The sequence below is a fragment of the Triturus cristatus genome, chromosome 2_2 (assembly GCF_964204655.1).
Source record: "Triturus cristatus chromosome 2_2, aTriCri1.1, whole genome shotgun sequence".
NCBI classification, from domain to species: Eukaryota; Metazoa; Chordata; class Amphibia; order Caudata; family Salamandridae; genus Triturus; species Triturus cristatus.
Window position 1 is genome coordinate 101655964 of NC_140582.1, and position 25901 is coordinate 101681864.

Sequence of the window (25901 nt, forward strand, 5' to 3'; positions counted from 1 at the left end):
GCAATCTTGCATATGGTGGCCACTAGTCGCAGTTACAACATTAATAATATTGGAAGCTCTGGATTATTTTCTTTGACTTCAAGCAGGTCATTTTACATAAAATGCTGGAGACACCCCGGGTCAGAGCAATCCAAATGAAGTGTAATGCAGGGTGCCACAAGGATTTGGTCTTTAAACACCACTCGGTCAATGTAGTTTCTCTAGTTTATATAGCTTTATATCAAGTGCGCTTATTAACATATGCCAGACACATTAACATTAAAATGGATTACAAATGAGGGAACCTGGTAAATATTACCAAATGTCCACATCATATATAGCTGAAAGAAAAACTGCCCACAACTAAATGTAGCAACAATTATGAAGCTCTTATTTGAAAGGTGGAAGCCTAAGAAGCTTCCTTCCAACTGTTCACAAGCCTTAGGACAACTTAGACACATCAGGTCTAGTATCTGGGCTCCAAATTAACACAAGGGTCAAGGGTGTCAATTTATAACTCAATAAAATACTTTTTTTTGCAAAATGACAATTAGGTAGCACTAGCTTGGTAATCTATAATGGTGCAGATAGAGAGATGCAAAATAGTATACACAAAGATCGCATATGAGCTCATCCTCAAACTGCTATAGCTACAGAGTACTGTTAACAGAACGTACCTAAGCCTATTCAAACAGGACCATAGAAAATAACCTAAGGCTCTCCACCCGCTCATTGTTATGTTAGGGATCAAAACACTGATGTACACAAAAGGTTTTCAGGAATAAAGGTTCTAATTACAAGGTAAAAGGGGCACCCTCACTGCAAAGTGTTTGGAAACCTGAAAGTGACAGCCTCATACCCGATTCAACAATGGTCCTTTAAGAGACAAAACAGACAGATCAGGGAAGGGCCAGGTCACAAACTTTGGAATATCCATCAGTTCAATGTTTAGGTAGAATCCAAGGACTTGGTTAAAAAAAAAAAAAAAACGGAAGAAAGATCGCTGTCCAGGCTAACGTTTAGTGATAGAGCTAGGAGCTACCAATATCGGATAAGCTCCCACACCTCACATCGAGTTGGGTTCTGGGGATCTTTTCCATCTTGGAGGCAGTGCATGTAGGCCAATAACTGGTTAAAAACCGTTTAGTACAAAAGAGGTTCCAAAGACCTTTATGTCGAAATGAACATTTCTATTGGATCTGGCATGCAAAGTTTATCGCGCAACTGGTGCGCCTCTTTTATATATGTGCTCTTCGGTGAGTGACAGACACTGCCTGTGTTCAGGTACCATACTCAACATTTAAAAGGATTATTCCCTGGAAGTCAAGTTGTTGGAGATGAAAAGCGTGATAAAGTGTCACATGCAATGGAAGCACATTTGCCTATAGCATTCCCACCATGTGAGACGCAGAGCAATCGAAACACTCAATTCCCATGCTATAAACTTAAAGCCTCCATGCTCTTTTCAAAGTATTTCTGGAACCTCAACCACAATGAGGCCTACAAAGGTAAGGAGAGAGTGTCCAGTGGTAAAGCGTATGCATCGAGGAACAGAGATCATTATGTCAACCGCACAATGGACAAATTCCTATTATTGTATTCAGCACCAGCGGCAATGACCAAGGAGGTGAGCCACAGCAGAGTTTCATGAAAGGGAACTCCATAGTCAGTTTAGTTTACAAATTAAAAAGCATCCACTACTTCATCAACAACTAAGAACCTCAGCTGAGGTTAGATGTATAAAGGGCTTTAGGGTGTCTGCCTCCTCTGGATCTCACACTTCCTCAAAATAATGCTGTGTGTTGAGTAACTCGTATCACACTGCCTACAAGGTATTTAAGGACGGGGGAAGTGGGCTGGTCCCTGGGACCATGGGGCCACAGAGTACTATGCAGGAAGAGTGATGGCTGAGTGCAGTGCACAGCCACAAAATAAGTGCATTTATTGGACACAAAGAAGGTGTCAGTTATGGGAAACTAGGGAAATAAAGAAGTGTGGAGGGCATTTCACAGAGGATATGCAGAGGTTGTAAAAACAGAATGCTGCCAGAAACCATATCAAGCAGAGGGAGAGAACAATAATAAGTAATCAACAGCAGTCAACATTCCACAAACCATGCACTTCTCCAATATGGGCAAAAAGAGCAGGAGTCTACCATCACAAACAATGAGAAAATTAACACTCATGTGGTATGCAGAGACCAATATAAAAGTCAGTTGAGCAAGGCCATCAGACAATTGCCAATTCTCCCAGGAGAGACCCCCCCCCCCCCCCCCCACCCACCACCAAAAAAGGACGAGAAAGTAGCAAAGATGACCTGGACCAAAGATGCAAAGGCATGATCCCATAGACTAAATCAATTTACGCCACAGAAATTTCCACAACTTTTATTTTTAGCTTAAAGTTCACAAAAGTTAATGACCTAAAAGGTGCAATACAGAGTGAGCTGTTTACACCACAGATCATTTCATGAATCCAGTCAAACATTATCTTTGGAAAAGTGTAATCTAAATCTCCAGATAGAGGTTTATGGTGGTGGATAAAAAACAAGCTCACTTTTATCCCTGGTCTTCCATTTCACTGCATTTCCTTCTTTAAACGACAGCCCAGGTACAGTGGGGAAAAATGAAATAACTAATGCATATAAAATTAAACAATTACCTGTTGTTTACTTTAGTTTTCTGAAGTAGCTCATCCTGCCTCGCATACCATTCTTCCAACTCCTTGGTGGCTTTCTCTTTCCATTCAGACTCCTGTTTCTTAGAGTTTGCATCTACGGATTGAACAATACAGTCATAATAAATCGAGTCTGTCGCAGTTTGGCAATTCAGACAGGCTTAATGGCAAGTGGGTTTTATATTGAAGAATTACATGTTCAAAGGCACCACTTAAATCAGATTCCGTTTCAAAGCTATTTCATTGCCATGCTCTTTCAACGAACAAGTACAGAACTGTACTCTGATCTAAGTGTGGCCCTCATTCTGTAAAGTGATTAGAAAATAACTTTTTATCACCAGTACACTGCAATGGATTCAAATATGGTCTAATTGGCTCTTAGCTCATTTCCAATAATAACTATGTTGGCTAAACGAATGATCAGATTAGTCTTCTACTGCTGTGACTGAGCTTCCCTGCTTCCTTGTTTCCATTTAAAGCTCAGTGCCCTAATTATTTGTCTATGAATACACCGCTCAACATTATTTTATTTCACTTCTGATCTTCTTTGAAGCAAAGGTTTTATTAAGAATACATATGATCATGAAGTATGTTTGTGCTGTCGTCTACTTAAAGCACGTTAAACACTCCTCCTGTGCAGTAGACAGTTTTGCTGTGGACATAATTCGGTCTACATTTAGCCACTGACGACTCTCAAAGAGCAGAAGTCTATGAGCACATAAGAACTTTGAGGCCTACTTGGTTGGGATGACCAACCTGCATTCTTCTACTTGCTCCTGCCAGGATGACAAATTAAATTAATAAAAAAATACAAGAATCCAGGTTAATAAATAGAGCCTCTAAAATTCAGACAGTACCACAAAAAAGTGAATAGCATGATACTAGAAATGTACTCAAATGAAATTGTGAACCTAGTTTACAGGACAACATTCTGTAGCAGTTAAATTTCGTACAGAATACAAACACAAAGTTCTCGTGTATCCAAAAGTATCATTAGTACTGTACATGTAGTTCCATTTATTTTGTGTGCTGCTGTCATCTGAAGTGGCTGAACTTAATCCTCAGAAGGAAAGTACGGCCACATATGGAATATGTTGACTAATTACAAAAGATGCGAGCTGTTCAAGTCAATCAAATTAACCTTGTCTGTTGAAGGATCGAGTACAATTGCAAGATTACAATCCAAAACTATGTGGATTTTCCTAAACTGGTGCTTTTTTCCCCCTAATATTTACATGGTACTGACATTCATAGACAGTATAGCGGAAATATTAAATATTCCAGTGGCGGCTGGTGATCTTTGAAAGTGAGTAGTGTGACAGGGCAGGAGTTCACCCCATTTTTTAAACAATTTGCCACACTCATTCTAGCTCTCTAGTTACTCTCTTCATTCTCACTCTAACTCACAGTCTCACTTACTCATTCGCACACTCTTTTACTCACTCACAAATGTACTCATACTTACTGATTCGCATTCTCACTTAGTAATTGCCTTACAAACACTCACTTGCTCTGGGTCCTGGCATAACTGCACCTGCTGCACCATTTAGGTGTACAACGACGCACTTCCACTTTGTCTCACAACCTCCAATCAATCACTCGTTCTAACACACTCGCAATCACTCACACATTCAAATTCTCACTCACTTACTGTCATTGACTCTCAAAACACTGACACACTTCCATTTAACCGCATTTGCCCTCAATCACTCACAAAGACCCACACAAACACAAACATATGTACAGAAAAATATATTTTTTGTCAACGTGGAGGCTCCATAGCAGTAGCAGAATAGGAATGGGGTGCTGGGCACTGGAACCAGCAAGCCATGATTCTTAAAAAGGAGCCAGGCAGAGCAGCAAAGGCAGGTTTGAAAAAGGGGGAAGACCTACCTCAATCCCTTTCCCAGTATGATAAGACTGGAACCACAGCCCTATAAGAAGCTAGGATAGTGCTGGGGATCCTGCCCCTGCTGCACTGTGTGACTTTTGATTGGCTTCAGAGATGGACTGAACGGGCCCAAATAACCACATTTTAACTATGCTGTATTGCCTGATGCATGAGCAGTATGTCTGCTGAATAAAAAAGATGGTGGGTGTGTGAGTGGAATCTAAGTTGAACCATGCTCCTCAGTCATGCGCAATCAAGACATCCAGCTATAGAGTGTTGTATTTTAACAGCACTCCACAGCTGGATCATTCCTCAGCCCCCTACTTCTCCTGCTGTGATCTGGAACCTGGAGATAAGGCAGAGATTGATGACCAGCACACCACAAGTGTACAGTCTTAGATGATGTCGCTCTCTGGATCTCCCTCTTTAGTAGTCCTTAAAGCAAGATAAAAGCTCTTTGGAGAAGGGCTGGATTTCTCCAAGGCCTTTTGAAAACGCAGTTCCTGTATCTTGCCTTCTCTCTAGGAGGCCATGCAGCCTGATTTTTTTCTCGGTCCTTGAGAGTTCTTGAAAACGTCTGACAGTGCGTACACATCTCTCTCGGTGGTGATTTTGAGGTAAGCAAACAATATAGAGCGAATATCTGTCTGAGTGTCCTTTTTTCCACAGGAAGGGCACGTCACAAAAAGTGAAGGAATTTGCGACAGGCAAATAATTTATTTTCCATCAGAAAAAGATGAAACTGCACTCTAGGTGGTGAAAAACGTCAAATAACTATTAAAGTAAAGGTTTTGGAAAGGTTTTCCAATATTTTCAAGCCAAAATAAAAGGCAGAGCTCAGTGCCCCAGTGTCCTGTCCCCAGGAGTCGGAAAAATGAACTGGAAAATGATGATTTGTAATTATTAAATGGGAACCAAAAGTGTATAAAGGATTCTGAAGATTAGTCCAGACTGGACTCTGACAGCTCGCTTAACAAAGTCCTGACTAGCAAATGGTGCAGGAAGAGGGTCAACAGAGGGCTCAAGAGCAAAACTCCTTGTGACAACCCAGTGGCATGGGCAGGGTAAGTAGGAATCTGCAATCAGGCAAGAGAGAAAAGTCTTTTAATGGTTACTCTGGTTTGACACTATGAAGCGGAGGCATTGCCTATGTTCCTTCATGACTAGTAGATCAAGTTAGCGTTCTGCAGTTCACTGGAAACAGCCAGTCATTACACTAAAAAAATAAACCTGGGACACAAAGTAGGCTACCTTGAACTTCTGCAATGGAAAGAAATGATTGGTTTCAAAGAGATCCAGAACGGAACATTGATATAGACCCTTGTTCCTTGCCGGGGAATAGTGGATGCAGTTTGATTGCTCTTAAAAGGAAAATCACTTGACCTACTGTAGAAGTAACTGGTGTTGAATGAAGCTAGGGTTTCTGGAAGGAGCCATTAGTAGAAGCTGTAAACCATAGCCCTCTAGTTACTGGGGTACAAGTAGAAATATTGGATGAACTGCACCTTCTGATATAGAAAGTGGAAGATTAAACCGCTCATGTGGAGTAAGTGGCCCTTTTTAGCATCTTTCAAGGCCTGGTATGCAGGCTTGGTTTTCCCATGAAATATCTGAGCTGGCAGGTTAAGCCATGTTAGGAATAGGAAGATGCAAACACAGCAGTTGATGGACAGAATGCAGAACAATATCATACATTCACCCCAGTACAGAGATCTGGGCCTAAATCCATCGTTTTTTGCTCACCATGCCATTCCAGTTTGAACCCAGCCATATGCAAATCAGTCTTGACCCTGTGCCTCATGGGAACAGTCCAGCCCGAACTGCCAAGCCAGGTCCTGGGGGTGAATGTTTTGCCAATGTGCAACATTCCGTCCATCATCTTGTGTGCTTTGCTGTTCGCCCTATGTGGGAAGGGTATGCCCAGACGTGGGTCCCGTGCTCACTACTCCACTGGAGTCAAGCTATCCTGGCTGAAGAGGGGTGAAACCCCGAATCCGGTCCTAGGATGCTTGATTCCGGTCCAGGGAAGACATGGCATGGCAGTTCGGGCTGGACTGTTCCCATGAGGCACAGGGTCAAGACTGATTTGCATATAGCCATGTCTGAACTGGGGTGGCGTGGTGAGCAAAATAACAATGGATTAAACCCAGATCTGTGACTGGGGGTGAATGTTTTGCCAATGTGCAACATTCCGTCCATCATCTTGTGTGGTTTTTTTTTAGGAATAGGAAGATGCCAGACATTTGGGGTGAAAAACACCCTTGGAAGACTTAAAATACCTTGATCGTTAGAAAGAGGACTGTGGTTTGACTAGTATTACCTAAATAGCAGCAATAATTACCTCACTGCTCTGAAGCCTTTAGCCAACCTTTCAGGCATAGAGATAGACCCGTGTTTATAGCTCACACGCATCCAAGAGTCCTCAAGATATAAGGAGTTTTTCTTAGTTGTTTCTATGCCTAGGTTGAGACGAAACCTATGCTCCTCCTGGACATGCATTATGTTGAGACATTTATACATCGCTTACTACTCCATAAGAGACATCGAAGTGCTAACAAACATGGGTAGCATGCTACACCTAGCAGGTGTGTGGTTGAAGAACGCTCTTTTAGTTTTAAGCCAATGTGAAAAGCGTTTTCATAGTGCATGCGAGTGACTAGAGGAGCTTTTATCCAGTCCTGGGATAAAGCACTTACTGTTGTGATGGATAAGAGGGGTTAAGAGATATAGGCACAGTTTGGGGCTTGTAGAAGTAATGGCTCTGCAGGTTCGATTGTTAATTTGATGATGATTGTGGCAAGAGATCACCCATGCTGAGATCTTATGGATCCGAGAGAAGCGGTAGTGTAGTAAAGGATTCACAAGACAGTGTTTCACCAGGATTGAATGGGTTTTTGTCATCCTATGTAAGGTTGTTATAGTAAGTTGTCAACAACTAGTTGACAACTTCTACTCAGAATATTTTGGTAGTATGGAACTGCAGGTGAGAACTGAACTGGGTTGGAATCCTCTAGTGGGCAGCAGCGTTTAGTTAATCTCTTCATATAGAGCATGCCTGTACCGAGTGGATAGTCATAGTGGACTGGTTGACTACATCCTGTAATGTGTAGGACATTGAGATTGCATAGTTCAAAGTGGCGAGTTGTTAGCTACTCAATAGTTGCAGGAGGACTAGGTGCCTTAGTATCAGACAGTTTACCTTAATCTGGCATCACATCGTCTTCCAGTGTTGAATCCCACAAGCCATGAACAGACAGGCAGCAGAGTCATGTTCTGACCGTTTGACAGGACCAATAATCTAGGGGGTTATTGAGATATTGAACAGAAGAGGGAAGATGAACGCTGTGGGAGCACAGTGAAGGGCATGAGGAGCTGATTTGAAAGGTGGCAGGCATACAAAACCGTTTGTCTTTACAGAAGAAAGCAGTCCAATTAAGGGCAGGGCTGCACATGTCAAGATGTTGCAATCTGAGTACTACGGTATGGTGATGGACCATGTCGAAAGCAGTCCGAAGCAAAAGTAAAGTAGCCCTGCCATTCTAGTCAACAGTCAATTTTAGGTTGTCAGAGCTGAGGAAGGTTTTGTGCTCCTGCCAGGTTGAAATCCACACTGTTGATCCAACAATAGACTGCTTTCTTCAATGAAGTTGGATAGAGAGAGCTCTTTCAGTTTTCCCAGGAATGTGCCGTTGGAAACTGGCCTGTAGTTTGCTGGATTGGCTTGGCCAAGAGTCTTTGATTTGAGAAGTGGTCTAACATAGGAAGTTTTTTGTTCATTTGGGAAGCATCTTTGTTGTAAGGATGAATTTATCGAGGTTCCTGGATCAGCTTTCCTCCAGGATATGTTTGAAAACATTTTGGGGGCGGAGCATGATGATGAACCCACAGGACTGCTTGCCTTAACAAGGTTAAATAACCGTTCCACAATGAGTGACAAGAGATGGCAGATTGACTGTGTTCGTCTTGATGGAGGGCTCGTGTAGAAGAGGGATGTTGGCTGTTTTTCACTTGAGACGGTCCATTAGCTTTCCAATTTTTTAGATAACCTCTATCCGAGTAATTAGCCCATCATAAACCCTGGAGTGATGACCTCTGGCCTGCATAAGCAAAAATTAGTTATATCAGAGTGTAATCATTATGTTATGTTACAGAAATTTATAAAGCGCACATATACCCGGAGGTGTCTTGGCGCTAGACCCAACAGTGACCCGCTACAACCTTGCCCCTAGTGCTGAAAGAGTCAGGTTTTTAGTTGCTTTCTAAAAATGGTCAAGGAACTGGCATTCCTGAGAAAAAAGGGAAGGGAATTCCACAGTTTAGATGCTCCGTGATAAAAACTGCGTCCACCCCAGCAGGCTTTATGAATCCTCGGAACAGCCAGTATTCGTGCTCCCGTGGACCGAAGCGGTCTGGTGGGTTGATACCATGTGAAATGATCCTGCAAAAAAGAAGGACCAATGCGATGCAAGGCTTTAAAAGCGATGCACAAGGCTTTAAAATCAATACGCTGGGAGATGGGAAGCCAGTGAAGATTGCGGATTTCGTCAGAGACTGAGCAGTGTTTAGGGATATCCAATATGAGACGAGCTGCTGAGTTCTGAATCATCTGGAGTTTACGCAAGTGCTGCTTCTGAGCGTTAAGGAATAAACCATTGCAGTAGTCCAGCCTAGATGAAATAAGGCAAGAGACTACTGTTCTCTTGGTGTTATCAGGGATGTAAGGGAAAATTTTCCTAATTTTTTTAATGAGGAGATGCGAAGCCGACACTACAGCATTTGTGTGGTGATGGAAAGTAAGTTTATCATCCATGAGCACACCCAAGTTCTTTGCCTTAACCACCGGATTGGGTAGGGAGCCCAACTCAACGGGCCACCACAGATCATTCCAGGGAGGCTGTACACTGCCGAAGATCAAGACTTCCGTTTTACTGGAGTTAAGCTTCAGGCAGTGTGCTGTCATCCATTTATTAATTGCACTCATGCAACATCTGAACTGCGAGGCCGGAGATTGTTGGAATTTAGAAGCTGCCACCACAATCTGGGTGTCGTCAGCATAGGTGGTCAGGCTGAAACCGAATTCCCGAATAAGGGGCGCTAGTTCAGAAACGTATATATTGAACAGTGTGGGGCTTAAAGAGCTACCCTGAGGAACACCACATGGAAGAGTGTAAGGATTTGAATTAAAGCCATCCATGGATACAGTGGACCTACGATCAGTGAGAAAGGAGGCTATAAGTGCTCGTGCTGTCTCTCCTATTCCTAGCCCCTCCAGACATCTTTGCAGGAGGAGATGATCCACCGTGTCAAAAGCCGCAGAGAGATCGAGGAGCACCAGAGCTGCTGCACCTCCTCCGTCCATAACTGCTCTGATCTCCTCAGAGGCTTTGATCAATGCCAGCTCCGTACTAGGGTCCTTGCGAAAGCCAAATTGAGTATGATCCAGCAAACCGTTTGCATTAATGAATAGTGACAATTGATTGTTCATTATTTTGTCCACAATCTTTGCTGGCAGAGGCAGTCTAGCAATGGGCCGATAGTAGGGTTGGCCGCGTCGAGTGTGTTTTTTTTTTTTTTTTTAAGAGAGGCAGAATAGATGTCTCCTTCCAGCTAATCGGGAAAACACCGGAGGAGAACATCTAAAATATCGGTGAGGTATGGGCTCACCAGATTTGCCAGTTCTTGAAGGAACCTCGGGGGGCAGGGGTCTGACGGTGAGCCCGATTTAGCTTGAAGAACATGATTTCTCACTGTGTCTATCGAGATCGGGGAGAACACAAATGGTAAGTGATTGTTGATACCTGGACTGCTTGGGCGTGATAATGGGCTAGAATCGGAGACCTCTCTGAATGCTTGGAAGATGTCTAAGACCTTGGATTTAAAAACATCAGCATCATCATTACAAAATTTCTGGTTGACCTTCCTGCCTGAGTTGTTGGGTATAGATAGATTAATCACTGCAAACAGTTCCTTGAAGGAATTAGCAGCTGAGTCAATCTGAGAGGTGAAATATCTTTGAAGATATGAAGAACAAACCCACAAACACAGCCGGTTGTAACAGCCCCTGGATGTAAAATACGGCATGTCACCTCCCTAGGTTGTCCCAGGGCGTGCAAAAAGCTGCTAGTGTATTTTAGTATTGGTAAAGGTCGGGATGTAAGGACCGGGGCCCTGGGCACAGACTGGACGCAGACGGGCCTGCCTTAGGCGCGCCTTTGGCGCGCCAGCGGCACGCCCGCTGCGCGTCCGCCCCATCTATGCTTTTAAACCCTTCCGGTGGGCGCCGGTAGCGCGATCACACCGGGAGCGGAAGGGAGGCTGCGATGATGTGTGTTGCGGGGTCCGCCCTCCGCTCAATCGGCACAGCAGCCGTGACGGAACGGGGCGGCCCCAACACCAGCGGCAATGAGCAACACAGAAGCAAATGACCAGTAAGTAAGTGAAGGCTAAAACGAAGATTAAACGAGGTTAAAATGTGCAATATAAAATGCTGTAAATGGCCCCAAACGACAACAGTTCCCACAAAATTCTAGTTAAGTGCAAATGGCAAAGTACTATGCAAAATAGCATTCGAATAGCAGCGTTATCCAACAAAGTATCTGCCAGAATGGCAAAATAGCGTTAAGAGGAACGCGGTACGTGCAGGGCAAAGTTGTGTCCTAGGGCCCTAGGACGTTCTCTTAAGCAGTGGAGTAGTTGGTCTGTCCTGCAGTAGTGGAGGAGACAAATTCAGGAGTGCATGCCTCAAGAAACCTAAAGGGTTTGTTGGAACCCAGCACAATTCCAGACTTGGTACGAAGTGCTCATTACGGATGGCGTAATGGGAGATAGCCACAAAAGTGCACACATTCACTTGGATTGTGTACTGAAATGCTTCACTTTGTATAGAACTCTTCGGGTTCCATTATACCAGTGCCTGGATGGATGTATGGATACAAAAAGAACATACTCCTACAAGAAATGGGTCATCGAGATGATTCAACTGGTGTCTTAGCTGTGCCCGAAGGTTCTTCGAGGGCAGAAGAAGCAGCAGGTCTAGCAGAGGAAGTAAGGGTGAAACGCAAGGTCTGGATGTCAGTTATATGGGGAGGAGAGTGAGAGAGACCCAATGCGAGATGTTTAGTAGGGACAGAGCACTCGTGCTTCCTGTGCTGTCCCCGTTCGTAAAGGGCCTAGGGTTGAGAAACAAACTGCACAATCTGCCATGTTTGACCTCCCCCAAAATCTGCTATATCACTGCTCTAGCTTGGAGCTACCTCCCAGCAAGAATTCTCCTGGCAAACATCTGAAGAAAAAGGAAAATGTAACTTACCCTGTAAGCATCTGTTTATGGCATGTATTGCCATAGATTCACATGCTGTGCATACTCCTGCCATCTAGTGTTGGGCCTGGATGTGTGCAACCTGTTTTTCCTCTAAAAAGTCTTTCGAGTGGAGGGGGCAGAATCCTATTAGCATAGCATGTCTGAATGCATTCAACGATCCACCTGACAATGTCTGACTTGGATAGAGCCATCCCTTCATTGGGTTTGGAGAAAGCAACAGCTGTTGTGTCTTCCTAAATGGCATGGTTCTGTCCACATACTACATGAAGGCTTGTATTACATTCAAAGCATGGAGAGCCCGTTCCACAAATGAAATCTGGTTGTGGGAGAAAGACAGGAAGTTCAATGGACTGGTTAAGGTGGAAGCAGGAGACCACCTTAGGGAGAAATTTGGGGCTGGTGCAGAGGTCAATCTATGCCTTAAGGAATTGAAATTAAGGTTCTTCCAGGGTTAATGCCTAAAGCTCACTGACACGCCTGAGTGAAACGATAGCAACCAGAAATGCCACCTTCCAAGAGAGGAACTGAAGGGGGCAGTAAGTCAAATCAAAGAACTTTATTTGGTAAGTAACAATAGGACTATAAAAGGACACAAAAAAACAGAATAACAGTTCTGCAGACTAAAAACCCATCAAAGGTTAATAATGAAAATGAAATGCAGATAAAACTACTTTAAAATGTCATCAATGGTCCTATAACACAGAATAAATAACACCAGCAGAATAGGCCAGAGCTAAACATGCTAGTGGTGACTGCCACCAGTTATCCTATAAACCTTAATGCTTTCCTTATTTTTATTACACAAACAAGGAAGGACCAAGTAGCAAACGTTAGTCTTTATAATATGCATTTCCATTAGGTATTGGTACGTTATTTTGTATGTGTGCAGACCTTCAGTTAAAAGGAGGGACATGGGTACTTTTTTCTACCTTCAAGATAGAATTTACAGAAGATAGTTAAATGCAGTGCGGACTGGGGTGTTACATTATCACAGGGGCATTTGAAATCAGTGTGTGCTCATTTGGTGCCCGTTGGAAATGCTACAAAGTGAGGAAAGGTGGAAAAACAAAATCTTGTCAGTAAGAACCTGTCATGTAAGTTGTGGACTCAACCCAAGTAGTTCTGAAGTCTTTGATGGGTAAGGTAGGATGAGTATAGCGCAACTGTCGGTGGAGTCTCCTCTCCAAGTTTAGTTGTTTGCCTGAATTTTGCCCTGGTCATTTGCTACAGAACATTTTTGAGGAACGGTGCTATGTACCCAGGGGTCTTCAACAAATGCAGATCATTATCTCCAATAATTAGCAGGGACCTCTTGATCTCAGAGAGCCGCAGTACCTTATACACTAGGTCTAACGACATACAATTCCGAATTATGTCATGGCTTAGTTTGGTGACACTTTTAGATCAGAATGAATGCCAAAGCAACAGAAGTCTCGCTGCTATGGTCACCGCTTTAGGCTGTAGGCCAAGTTCACTATAGATGATGGTACTGGAAGTTGAATTTGGGACCGATATCAACCTTCTCAGGAATTTGTCTTATTTTTTGCAAGATATTATCCTCCACTGGGCCCCATATTCCAGCCCCGTATGTTGCAGCAGAGACTGTTTGGCACTACATCATTTTAACATATCTGGTATACCCTCGCACCAAATCTACCAATTGCCTTGTCATTCCTGACCATGTTAACTGCACACAATTTCCTGTGTGTTTTCCATTCCCCATTTTTTGAGAGCCTTTGGCCCAAGTAGCTAAAGTGTTTCACGTTTGCAATCTTTTCTCCCCTTAGGTGAAAGGGGTAAAATCTCCTCTTTTAGCTATTGCATGACATAATGAAGGTTTTGCCCTGTTTTATCTTCAGATCGATGCCTTCCATGAAATTACTAAATGAGTTAATACTTGTATGCTGTCTGGAGTTAGTGCAAGAAGGACGGCATGTTCAGCATACAAGAAATCAATCTTGCTGCTACTTTGGGCAAATCTGTGCTAAGTGATTGAATTCAATCATCAATGCCACGGATGTAAATTGAGGAAAGAAAAGGGGCCAGGACACACACCTGTCTTACAACCCCCCCCCCCTCCCCCCAGGTATGTTAAAGGAGTTTGTGACCTCCCCTTGTTTTCCAACCCGTATCTTCGCTGTAAGGTTTCCATACAAATGGACGAGTAGTACAACAATGTCTTTCTGGCCCCCACGGCAGACATACAGCTCTATAGTTTGTTGTGGTTCACCCGGTCAAACGCACTACTTAGGTACATGAAACTCATATACAAGTTACAAGACCTGGCATATAGGCGTTTACCTATTAAAAGATTTAAATTAAGGCACTGTTCCTAAATCCCTTCTAAAACCATACTGTGCACCGGAAAGGATGTTATTGACATCGGCCCATTCCTCTAATCTTTCCAATCATTTTCTGCCCAATAATTTTGCTGAGGAATCCAGCAGTGAGATATGACTATAGCATTTGGGGTCCTATTATGAGCCTTTTTTAAATATAGGAATTATTATGGACCTAGACCAGGTAGATAGCACACACCCATTCCCGGCCGCGCTGCAACCTTGTGTATTCAGGGGTACCCATGTGTGTAGAAGGTGCTTGTATACATCACTTTTCCCTGCACCGATTTAGCTAGTGCTCTCTGGACTTCCTCTGTATTGAATGTAATTTCAAAAAAAGCGGTACTAGTCCTCCAGATTTAACACATGGGAGGGTGCCAAGATTTAGGTGAAATGGGGGTAGTAGTGGAAGGGCTTAAAAGGAGAGACCATAAGTCTTGTGAGTACAATGTTGAGATTCCATGCTGGTGCCGGTGGGACCTGGGAAAGAATGATCCTGTTGAGATGCCATGAAAGCGGTAATGACTAGAATCCTGAAAATAGAAATGTGGTGTCTATTCTGCAGATAGGCAGCCACGGCGGCTAGGTGTAGCCATTTGGAGTTGTAGGCTAGACCAGAAACCTGAAAGTGGGGTAAGTAGCAGACCATGTCCTGTGATCAATATCCTTTGAGTGACAGTAGTACACAACGTTCACTTGGCTCCATCGCAGGCCCAGGTGGTAGGCCAGTGAGCTTCCTTGAGAATGCCCATGCATTCAGGTAGAAGATAAAGGTACCCAAATTATATGACCTCAGGATCCAGATCGCAAGGTTGACAGACCTGGGGTCTGGGTGCTTGATTTCTCCATGGTTTTGCGTGAAGTCCCGGCGTGTTGGGGAGCCCCTCGTGCAGAACCAGAGGGAGTCGTGATCCTGGGCTGGCAGTTCCATGTGGAAGCCACCAGTATGAGAGTGAGGGACGTCTGCCGAAACCTCTGAACCACAAACGGAAGGAAAGGGAGAGGCAGAAAGGCATAGGCAAATATTCCCCACCAGTTCATCCATAATGCATTGCCACTAGACTGTGGGTGTAGAAACCTGGAGGTGGAGTTTGGGTATTCAGCGTTTTCTGCTGTTGCGAACAGATCTATTTGTGGGAAATCCCATCCTTGGAAGTAGTGGAGATGGGACTTGTGGATGGAATTCTCAATGGTGAACTAGTTACTGCATCCTGCTGAGGTGGTCAGCAAAATCGTTGTCCATCCCCACTAGCAAATGGATTTTGTGGCAGAGAGTCCACTGCCAAATGCTCTGGGATAGCTGCGAAAGTAGCAACAACCATTTCTGAAGATAATATAAGGCTGTCATATTATTTGTCCGGACACAAACAACCTTGCCTATCAGGTGAGGTAGGAAAGTCTTCAACGCTTTGAACCGCTGACCACAAACCAGAGAGATCTGGGTTGAGCCGGATGAATTGGTATGTGAAAATAGTCGTTCAGTCCGAATGCAGTCATGAGGTCACCTTGCGGGTGAAGCGGAATGAAATCATGGAGAGTAACCATATGGAAGTCCTCTGGAAGAAATGGATTCATTTAGGGGCCTGAGGTCCAGAAAGAATCTGAGGGACCTGTCTTTTTGGGGTATTAAAAAGTGTAGCAAGAACACTTCCTTGCCCTGATGATGGTATGGGACAGGTTATATAGCCCCTTTGAGAAGGAGTGCTTAAACCTCTTCTCTGAGAAGCCTTTGGTGCTCTGGGAGAGTGTGTTTGCAAGGTGGAATGGTGGCAGGCATGACTGTGAGCTCCAGACAATAACTATATTGGATAATAAAGGTGACGGTCTGCCATGTGGGGAAAAAAGCATTGGTGGTGCACCCGATCACTGTCGTGTAGTCGGAGGGAAGGGAACAGAGGCGACTAAGGGTTTGGGTGTGGTTGCCAGCAGAGTTTTTGCCTCTGTAGGATCCTCTAAAGTAACCCCCTCTGGCGAGGGTCAAGGTGATTCAGTACCCACACGCTGAGAATGGGTGAGATGGATACCACAAATCAACCCACTTAAATGATCACAATATCATAGGAGTTACCTTATTTAATTGAGGATGTTTCTATGTTATTGAAGAAAAAGAACAAGGCTATATTATACACAGAGTCCCTGTGGCACAATGGACGTTTGTGCACCTGCTATGCCGCCATACCCCTCAGGGCAGAGTATTAATGAGGGGACAGCAGAAGCTAACACGGCCGACACTTTTAAATATGAATCATGGTGGTGCTAAATGAGCACTGAAGCAATCTCAAGAGGGAGTTCCCTCATTTGCATGGTGGCGTCACCCAATGAAAGTGAGAGAATCTTTTGCATTTGTGCCTGCACCATACTGCATATGCAGGGCTGTGCTCAGCACACACTTAAGAGTATGCTGCAGTTCAGAGCAGGACAGTGCGTTCTATCTGCAATTCGGCCACTGGTGAGATGAAATACATAAATACACCTTATTTAAATGGTTTCACATTTGACTGTGGCAAAAGTCAATTCATTTTAAATTGAAAGACACAGAAAACACTAATGCAGGCACACAGTGTGTTAATCCATAACTGATTTTGAGCCATTATATTCACTAAATTAGTACTTGTCCCACCCTCCAAGGTTTTCTAAATGGAGGCCCACATCTATTCAGCATGTAAGCAGGTCACCTACCAAGAGCTTCTAAACGTTCCTTCTGTTCCTCCCGCCATTTGCGAATACTTTCTGGCTCAGACTGCAAACGATCAGCATGGGAAATAGCAGAGTAGCCATCTGTTGGACCATTAGTTTCCTGGAAACAAAACCAAAAAAGGATTTGCCTTTAGAAAAGAAAGCAGACCTGTAGTGCATGGCTCTACTTTGAGAGCTTTCACTGTTAAGGCTCAAGAAATCAGCCCCTAAGCTGAATGGTGGTAATACACATAATATCTAATCAAACATATCTTACTAAAGGTAAATATTAAAAATCGGACAAAACAATTAAGAAATGTAAGGTAAACTGTATAACACGAAGCATTTCTGGCAAAGGCAAAAGGTACTAAAAACTAAAATGCCTTCTTTGCTCTGGATAGCTATTTGTTGTGATGTTGTTACACTTGATCCCAAAGCATCCTTCCTTCTCACAAACACCACGAGCTGAGCCTAGTGGTTGCAACTTTGTACTTCAGACTTAAGGCAAGAAGATTGGGGACAACCAGTTGACTTAATTTAGTTTACTGTACAAAGAGTGACGTCTACAGAACTAATGGTCAAAAGTTCCAGTTAACATTACAGATATCACATAAATCTGCTTATAAAATAACAGTTTTTGTGCTCATCAGATGTGCCTTAAATGAGAACATATGTGAAGTGTAGGGGGAGTGGGTTACCTCCTCTTCGCACATTTTTCCCTTATTGGATGTAGTAGGGAGAAGAAACCTATTTAAAGCTCGTAAGAGCCATGTTCTAGATGAAGGCTTTTTTCCAGGTTATTGTGATGGCACTGCTGCGACCCATTGGTGGCTCAGTCTGGCTGTCACTGGCTAGGGTGTGACAGATTCTCACTAAGGCCTTCAAATTTTATAAAAAAATATCCTCTAGTGGAAGGGAGGAGTGAGCAGCTGAGTCTGGCAGGACAGAGTTTTATTCACATATGGTACGCTTTAAAGAAGCCAGGCAGTGCCTTTTAGCCTGTAGATTATAATGAGCGATGCAGGCCAATCCTGCAGATGGCAGTGGGCTGCGGAGATGCCAGGTTTTGACAGTAGGACTGTCAAAAAATCAATTCTAGGCACAACCTTGTGCTGAATCAGACATCAAGACGCCTTTTCAGAAAAAGCACATTGATAAATCAGCAAACAAGCATTTACAATGCAACGGTCTCGGCATTGTTAAAGTTAGAGCTATTGGCATTGCTCATGACAGTATTTTTGTTTATGTTTTTGTTTTTAAAACATTTAAAGAAACGGCATTGTTATTTAAAATGTGAATAGCTTAATCACTCTCAAATTAGTATGGACACTCCCTTGAACTAAAAATGTGCAGAAAGAGCCCATTTTGGAACTGCCCAAGACCCGAATGTGTATTTGTCCGAAGACATATGGTTTGGATTTGGTAGCAAACATTTGAACCTTTTTATATTTTAGATGATTCCCTGAAATCTGAGGCACACTTCAGAGCGCAAAATTCAGTTATTTTGAAAAAAGATTGGTATAACAGAATCTAGACACTCAGATGAGCACGCCATATGGTTAATGATGCCTTCTGAAAAAATCTAAATTGTAATTTTTGAAAGAACAAAGCAATGCTCATCAAGATCCTAACCACCCACCAGAGTAATTAAGTCACTAGATTGGCATCTTTTATGGACATCAAAGGTTAATGCTTTGTCCAGAGCTCTCAGAGGGTGAGATGCGTCCACAGGTGACTGTCACAATCTGCATTTTAATGCTGTCGCTTTACCCAGCAGAGCTTCGCCCAAGGACATAAGAGCGCTTTACAATGAACACAGGCCACCTCACCCTTTGTTTTCGGTACAGGGAGATTTGCCTGGATTCATAGCCCATGACACGACTGGAATCTGTTCGCCCTGTTCCGTGGGTCGGAGCTGTGGCTCTTGCCCACGTCACCTACAGCGAAAGCTCGGCTCGTTTTGGGCTTGAGGTTCCAATAGGACCTCCTGCTGAGCCAGGGCAAGCTATCAGGCTCGAGCCTGGCTGGAGCTTTCAGCGGCTCGTCCACTTCTACAACAAAGTGTTGGCACGTGACAGCGTCGAGAATCTCTGGGTCGTACTTTGCAAAAAAAACAAAGATGACACATTTTATTAGAATACGCCTTCAAACCCTAAGCTGTCCCGGAAGTATGCCGCAGAACACCGAGAGCGTTGTCGGGCAGCCCTCCCCCTTGCTGGTGGCTGCGCAAGAGAACACAATGCGTCAGGGATGCTGCTGTTACTATGCAGACCAGTGCCGACCTGTGTTTTTGTATATAGATTAGGCGGAAGTGAGAGATGCGATGCCTGAATTTGGAGCTGCGACCTTGTCTCCTGGGGTGAGGCATGTGAGAATCACCCACTCACACTGCAGGAAACGGGGTTCTGACACAAACAGTGAGGTGTCTCTACTGAAAGACGAGAGAGCTGGATCTGAGGCAGTCTTGCGTGACTGTGAAGGCTTGAAATGCCTCGCTGGGACAACATGGCATGCCAGTGCTTTGGAAAGGCCTCAAGAGCAGGAGGGAGTTAGTCCCCCTCCATCCAGGCATTCCCGGCTGCCCCTGTGCTTTGGGGCGCTGCGGTGCTGTTCTAACATTAGCTCCCTGGCAGCACTACGGTTTCTTTCATGTGGGCCCGTGGCTCTCTGGAAGCCTCCCTCTGTGTCTGCTCTGCCCATTGACCCCCTTGGCTCTCCGTAGGCCCAGGGTGGGCCGCTTCATGTCACACCCCGTCTAGGCTGGATGCCGAGTCCAACTCCTCTGGCAGGCAGGTCCAGGAATCCTTATCTCGAGGGCTCCAAAAAAAAATTGTTTCTTGGTACCATGTGAGGATAATTGTGTTCGTGCCCCTCCCTGAGCCCCCACCACCTCCAAACAAGGAATGAAGTGAGTGTTAAAGCGCGCGTACTCGAGCTCCGAAGAGTTCATTGCAAAGTCGGGGCTGCAGAGGATGTCTCGCCGCTCTCCCTCTCAAGGCCCCCGGGCACATCGTTTTCAGAGCACTTTGCTGAAGTAAAGCAGGCTCTTTAGAAGCTCGAGCCATCACACACAGTGCGCTCTTTTACTGTTTTCTTTCAAGAGGCACAAGAAGCGATGCCATTGGTAAAAAGAAGCACACCACTGCCTTTCTCCGAGGCGAAGCAGAAATGCCTCGGAGAAACGCAGTGGCGTTTTCGGATTCGAGGGCGTGTTTTGCTTTACTCTCCTCTTGCCATTGGCTGGAGGAGATAATTAGAAAAGTAACGAAAAAACACGCCCCCGAATCCGAAAAGGACGGGGCCTGTTCGGAGTGACAAAGCGTCTTCTCCAATGGCTGGCCAGCATTCAAGAGGCCAGCCAATGGAGAAGAGGGGAGAAGAGGGGCGGGTTCAAGCCCCTCTTCTCCAAAACATTAAATCTCCGACTTCCGGTTCTGCCTTCGGCAGACCGACGGTCCTCGACCTAAAAAACGAGTCTGCTACTAGAAAATGAAAAGGCAAAGTTCCCACGGGTCTTTGTAAGGATTGCTTCTTCTGAGAAACTAAGCTTTCATTTTTTTAATTCTTTGTATCTGGGTTATAAAGTGGTTTAAACATTTCTAATGGCAGAGATGACGTTCACCATCAAATCAGATTTAAGCATCAGATGCTGGAGATCGTACCATGCCCTCAAGAGGGAACTAGGCAACAGTGATTATGCAGGCTTCAAGAAGGTGTCGACTATGCGCCATCTCCTAAGATGCTGCAAATAAATATTCTCTTTAAAAAGAGGAACTGTTGCCAGCCAACCAGATAAGCAGAGCACTGCCCGGCGTATTCCTCACAAACAAGCAAATACATAAAAACAGAAAACATAGGCAGTTAAGGATACCAGAATGCCAACCTCCCCCCCCCCCCTCCCCCCAATCTTCCGCCTTCCTTACCAATTCCCTAAAATGTGAGGTCATGTATGTGCTGCAGAAAATACACTATTACCACTGCCTGAAGAAGGGCTTAAGTTGAAAATGCATTGCATTGTTTCAAGAGGTATAGAAAAAGGTAGCTCAAGGGTAACCAATGGTTTCCAGCTTTCTCTGTTACAAATTCACATACTAATTACTTATTTTACATTTGTATTTGGTGCAGATTCACCAGTCAGCATTAGTGTGCTTTAAGACGAAAAACTGTTTAAGAATTGTAGACCGAGAAGGAACAGTTTTTCGTTGCCCAAGGAGTGAGTTTTCCAACTTCTACTGAAGGAGACAGCAGGACTGTGAACACAGGCAGAACACCAGGGCAATACAATTGATGTTTCACCTTGGGTGACCAGAATACCACATGCTCAGGGTCAGAGAAATTCAGATGGCCTACAGAGCAAGTGGGGAAAACAAGCCATCCAAACTTACAAAGTACAGTGTATTCCTTCTGAAATGTCGCTCTGCCCTCTCCACATATAGGAGTCACGGTAAGATCAACAGCAAGAAAATTGGCCAAGACACTGAATTTGAGTGGCCAAATGACAACAAATAGAGAGATGCTGACAGGGCCCATGTCTAAATGCTCATTACTCCCTCTGAAAATGATGAAGGCTTCTCTCTGGTTTGGCGTTTGCAACTTGGGAACATTTTGTATACGTCTAAGGAAATGAATGAATGTCTTCTGAGTAAGGGCATGCTGGAATAATACCCTACAGTGCAAAAAACAGAACACCAACTCCTTAGAACTTTCTTAAGCTTCCAACCCTGCATATATTGATGGCTGTCCTGGGACCAACAAATGCAGATGTTACGGATTTGTAAATATTTCACAATGTTTATCACTCAATCACAAGCTCTCAATAGATGAGCAACATAGGGCAAAACTAGGTACTTCAAAGCAAGCCCTAATCTTATGACTGTATGGGCAACTTGAACCAGAGTTCAGTGTTGGCATACACCGGGGAGAATCTGAAAGGCCAAGCAACCATCTGACAGGTGGATCTTTAACCCAAACCATCAATCTGTCCTAAATTAATCAACCAGCGCCTTGAATACAAGTCCATTAACATTTCTTTTAAGTGCAACAAACACAGTCTGTCGCCTTTAAGTGTTCTAGGAAAATAAGGAATTGTGCACAGGAAGGTTTAATTCTAGGGACCACAAATACTATTTCTGCAGTTAGGATTACATGTAAAACGACAGACTGGATCCACATTCTTTAAAGCCTTTTACTGATGGCCTAAGTGGTGTGCCAGGAACAAAGGGGAAGGCAGAGAAGAAGCCAATACTCTTGTACTTGGTAGAGAGAAAGTTTGATGGATGACCAGGCTTCCACCCTAGGGGAAAAAATTACATTGCGGTTGGAGAATTCCTCATGCGTGTTGGGGGCACTCGTGTGCAACAAGGTTTGATTTTTAAATGAAAAAAGATGTGTGAGATTTGAAGTCAGGCTATTGAGGCTTCAGGGTATTGGTAGTCACAGACCAAGAGATGAAAAAATGTAGGCAGAGTCATAGGAGTAAAGAAAACTGTGCTCTCAGGAGCTTGTGATTGTATCCTTGCAAAATCTTCCATCCTCTTTGTGGAATAAAGAGGGCTGATCGGAGATCTTCACAAGGATTAGGTGGGATAGAGCCAGGGTATGATTCACCCTTTTTGTCGGGGCTTATGAATGTCCTATAGCCGTGCAAAATGCTTGAGTCCCCAGCATCAGTGCAAAGGAAGGGGTAATACTGAAGGAGATTAAGACCATGTTTAAGAAAGCAGATTCCCAGAGGACTATGGCTGGTGTCATGAAAACTATCCAAGTTTCCTGATCTAATAATCTTTCCCTTCAATTTTCACAAAATCAAGTGTGTCTTAACTCTAGGTTTATGGTCTTTATCAATTAACTTGTTACACCTGAATTTTGCATAGCCCACAAACCTGATAAAATGACCATCCTTGCTCCTTATAAACTCTTGAACCACAGCTGCATGTACAGCAATGCAGATGCGGAGTCATAGAGGCTAGTTTTCTGGAATACATGTCCCAATCTACCATTTAGGAGGATCTGCAAAACAAATGATGCTCGTTATCTACTTTCTCCCTAAAAGTGCACAGGCAGCAACCTTGTTACGGGAAATGTATTTGGTCTCTGAGAAACAGCAGATATTAATGTCCACTACAGTGCTTAGTTGCACCACAGCTTGCACCGCCCATTGCCTTTGTCAGCATTTCTGGTGACAGAAACAACACAACTACAAACATCACACTCCAAGTGTGACCATTCAGACTATTCGAGGCCCCGAATAATATAAGAATGGCTTAGGTGGCAGGTATTAGTTTTTAATGTATAATGAATCAATAAACTGTTATTCTGCTCTTCTCTAAAAGAAACAAACAGCGCCACCATGTGGTAGCTGTCATAAGTGCTGGTGTCGACAATTAAGTGACTGTGCTGACCAATGGAAACCACTGGTTCCTAATAAGCACTGGTTCACTATGATCTTTCATGTAACGTTTAATTGCAGCAGTTAACCACATCCCACTAGGGCTTCCTAAAACAGACTGTTTTAGCTCACTTTACCCCACGCCTTTGCCACCATCCTCTTATACTATTTGTCCTTTATTCTCGATGCATCTGGTTAGTCAGGCATCCCAGAAAATATTTGAGAACATGTGTTTCAAGTGTATAATTAATTTTTAGTGCAGTAGTTAAACATTATTAAAATGTGAATACTGAAGGAACCGGACCAGTGATACATAGTACATAACAAATTAAAAGAAAACTGGTTGGCAAAAATGTTATAAAATGCATCGCTGAGTGCTTCAAAATTACAATAAATTTCACTACTTAGGTGTTCTGCCTAACAATCCCCTTATTTATTACTACAAATCAAACTTCATCTGATGGGATGTAATAAACATGGTACAATAAATCTAAATCCTTCAATATGCTTTCATTTGTCTTCAGTTCACTACTCATGTCCCACTCAAGAAAGCAGAGCGCGTAAAGTTCAAATGACCAGAATCTGTGTGATGGGAAGCCTTGCTATAAATGAACAAACATATTGCCGGCAGTTTGCGGTCCTTGTTCAAAACCACCTTCTGCAAATACATATGATTTTTTAAAAAGACAAAAGGATTAACATTAACAGATCGTAAAGCCATTCACCCTCTCCAAAGAAGGGTGAAAGCAAATTCTACAAGGAGCAGGCTGACAATAGTCCTATGTGCAGGAGGTCGCCTGTAGGACATTTGCTGGTCTGTGACACGGGTAGGAGTACTATCTAATACAGTATACTTAAGGAGAAGTTTTTTTCCCACCTTCCAAAAATGTGTTTTAAATATGGATATTACTCCTTATTTCTCTTGATTCAAGCTTGTGAATATATAAAAGATCCAATACTGGAGAAGAAAAGTTCACTTTCCCGTAACAGCATCAACGCAATAAGTCGGAGATTATTATGCGGCTCTCCCACCGCTCCTTTCTTTGGAGGCTCGCCATTTATTCTCTAATCAATTGTGTATTAAATCTGAGCAACGATGGCTTTTAGGTGGAGTGGAGTCATCTGCCCTATGGTGCATGAATAGAGCCTTTAACAGGATCAATCATGAAAGATAGGAAGGGAAGATGAATCCAGCTAGCAATTGTAGAGCCTTTAACTGGATCAATCATGAAAGATAGGAAGGGAAGATGAATCCAGCTAGCAATTGTTACCCGCTTGTAGGATGTTCCATCCTAGGAAGTTAATTTAGGGTGCACATGTTTGAATGAAAAGTGTTTTGAGGTACATAGGGAGTCGCGAAAGGTTGCCTTATCGAACTCTCTTTTCAACAGTCAAGCTAATGCTGGGTAAGACAACTTGAAGCACACAAATCTAGATTCACTGGAAGTGGTGAAAAATATTCTCCGTTATTAAAGAATGAGGACAATACAATTTGGATTTCCGGCGCTGTAAATGGATTTAAGCACACCGTTCTTTAAGGACCAAAGAATAAATCAAAGAGATTACTGAAAATCGCCAGATTGTGGAGTCTCTATCCTCATTTTGCTTTATGTCGATGAAGTTAAATCCCCATAGTACCTTAACATATGATTAGAACTGGAGACTCCTATTTTTATGAATAAACTGGGGGAAAATTTTATTTGGGAATCTTTGGCACAATGCAAAACGTGTGCCCCCCACAGATAATACCATATGCACTGCTTGAGGAAATAAAATTAATTAGAACAGCTTTACTATAATATAACATGAAGAAATAGTTTCCAAACAAATATGCAGTGGAAAATCTGACGAATAAATAAAGAAGAAAGTGTCAAAGCGAAAACATTTACCAGAGAAGCATAATCAAAATAGATCTTTTTACTCTTAAGAATTCAAAAATAATTATCACATTAGGTGAAAAGAAGCTCACTAAGGCAATGAAGCCCCTTTTAAACAGAGTGGTCTATATTATTTCAGGACTAATTACCTGGTAGAAGTCCCCATTCATAAATCCGTCAATGGCATCTGTAAGAAGAAGAAAAAATGTTAGCTCCCAGAAGCTCGTATAAACATAGCAGCATCAAACAAGCTATGCTCTATTCCGATCTTGGGGATAACAATACACCCCCCAAAGGGCTATAAGCAGCAATACTCATTAAAAACACAATAAATACAATTGCAAAACTAATTATTCAAATGCATTTCTTGTGTCTTCCCTTTTAAGTGTGCGAAGCCTTCATATAATGACACTCTGAAGTCCTGGAATGTCCTGGGTGATAATTATTATTTTTTTTAATCAGTGGTTCGAATAGCTTTCTATCCTGATCTTTAATGGCTCAAGACTCGAGTGCATCTGTGTCCGGCAGCCCACGGCAATATCAGCAACATGCATGACTGGCTATCCATGGCTGCAACGTGCATTGGATATGAATGAGTCAGTTGTTTTGAATGGAGAAAGCTCTATATATGTAACTGTTAGCTACATGGATAATCTTGTCAAGCAAATTACAAGGAACCAAAGCCAAAAACACACATTTTTATTCATCCAGGCCCGGTTAAGGGCTGCTAAGAGACAGGCCAGGAAGCCAGTCA

General features: G+C 43.3%; 1 protein-coding gene across 3 annotated transcripts in view; it reads right to left on the reverse strand.

Annotated features, from left to right (window-relative positions):
* The window catches only part of CLTA (clathrin light chain A), a 94810-nt gene that overhangs the window by 39718 nt on the left and 29191 nt on the right, over positions 1–25901 (reverse strand). For all 3 annotated transcript variants that reach the window (XM_085641109.1, XM_085641108.1, XM_085641107.1), the window contains exons 2-4: positions 25297–25334; positions 16886–17003; positions 2641–2752 (exon numbers count right to left, since the gene is read on the reverse strand). In XM_085641109.1, coding sequence (XP_085497235.1) covers positions 2641–2752; positions 16886–17003; positions 25297–25334 — 268 coding nt within the window. The remainder of the gene's footprint in view (positions 1–2640; positions 2753–16885; positions 17004–25296; positions 25335–25901) is intronic.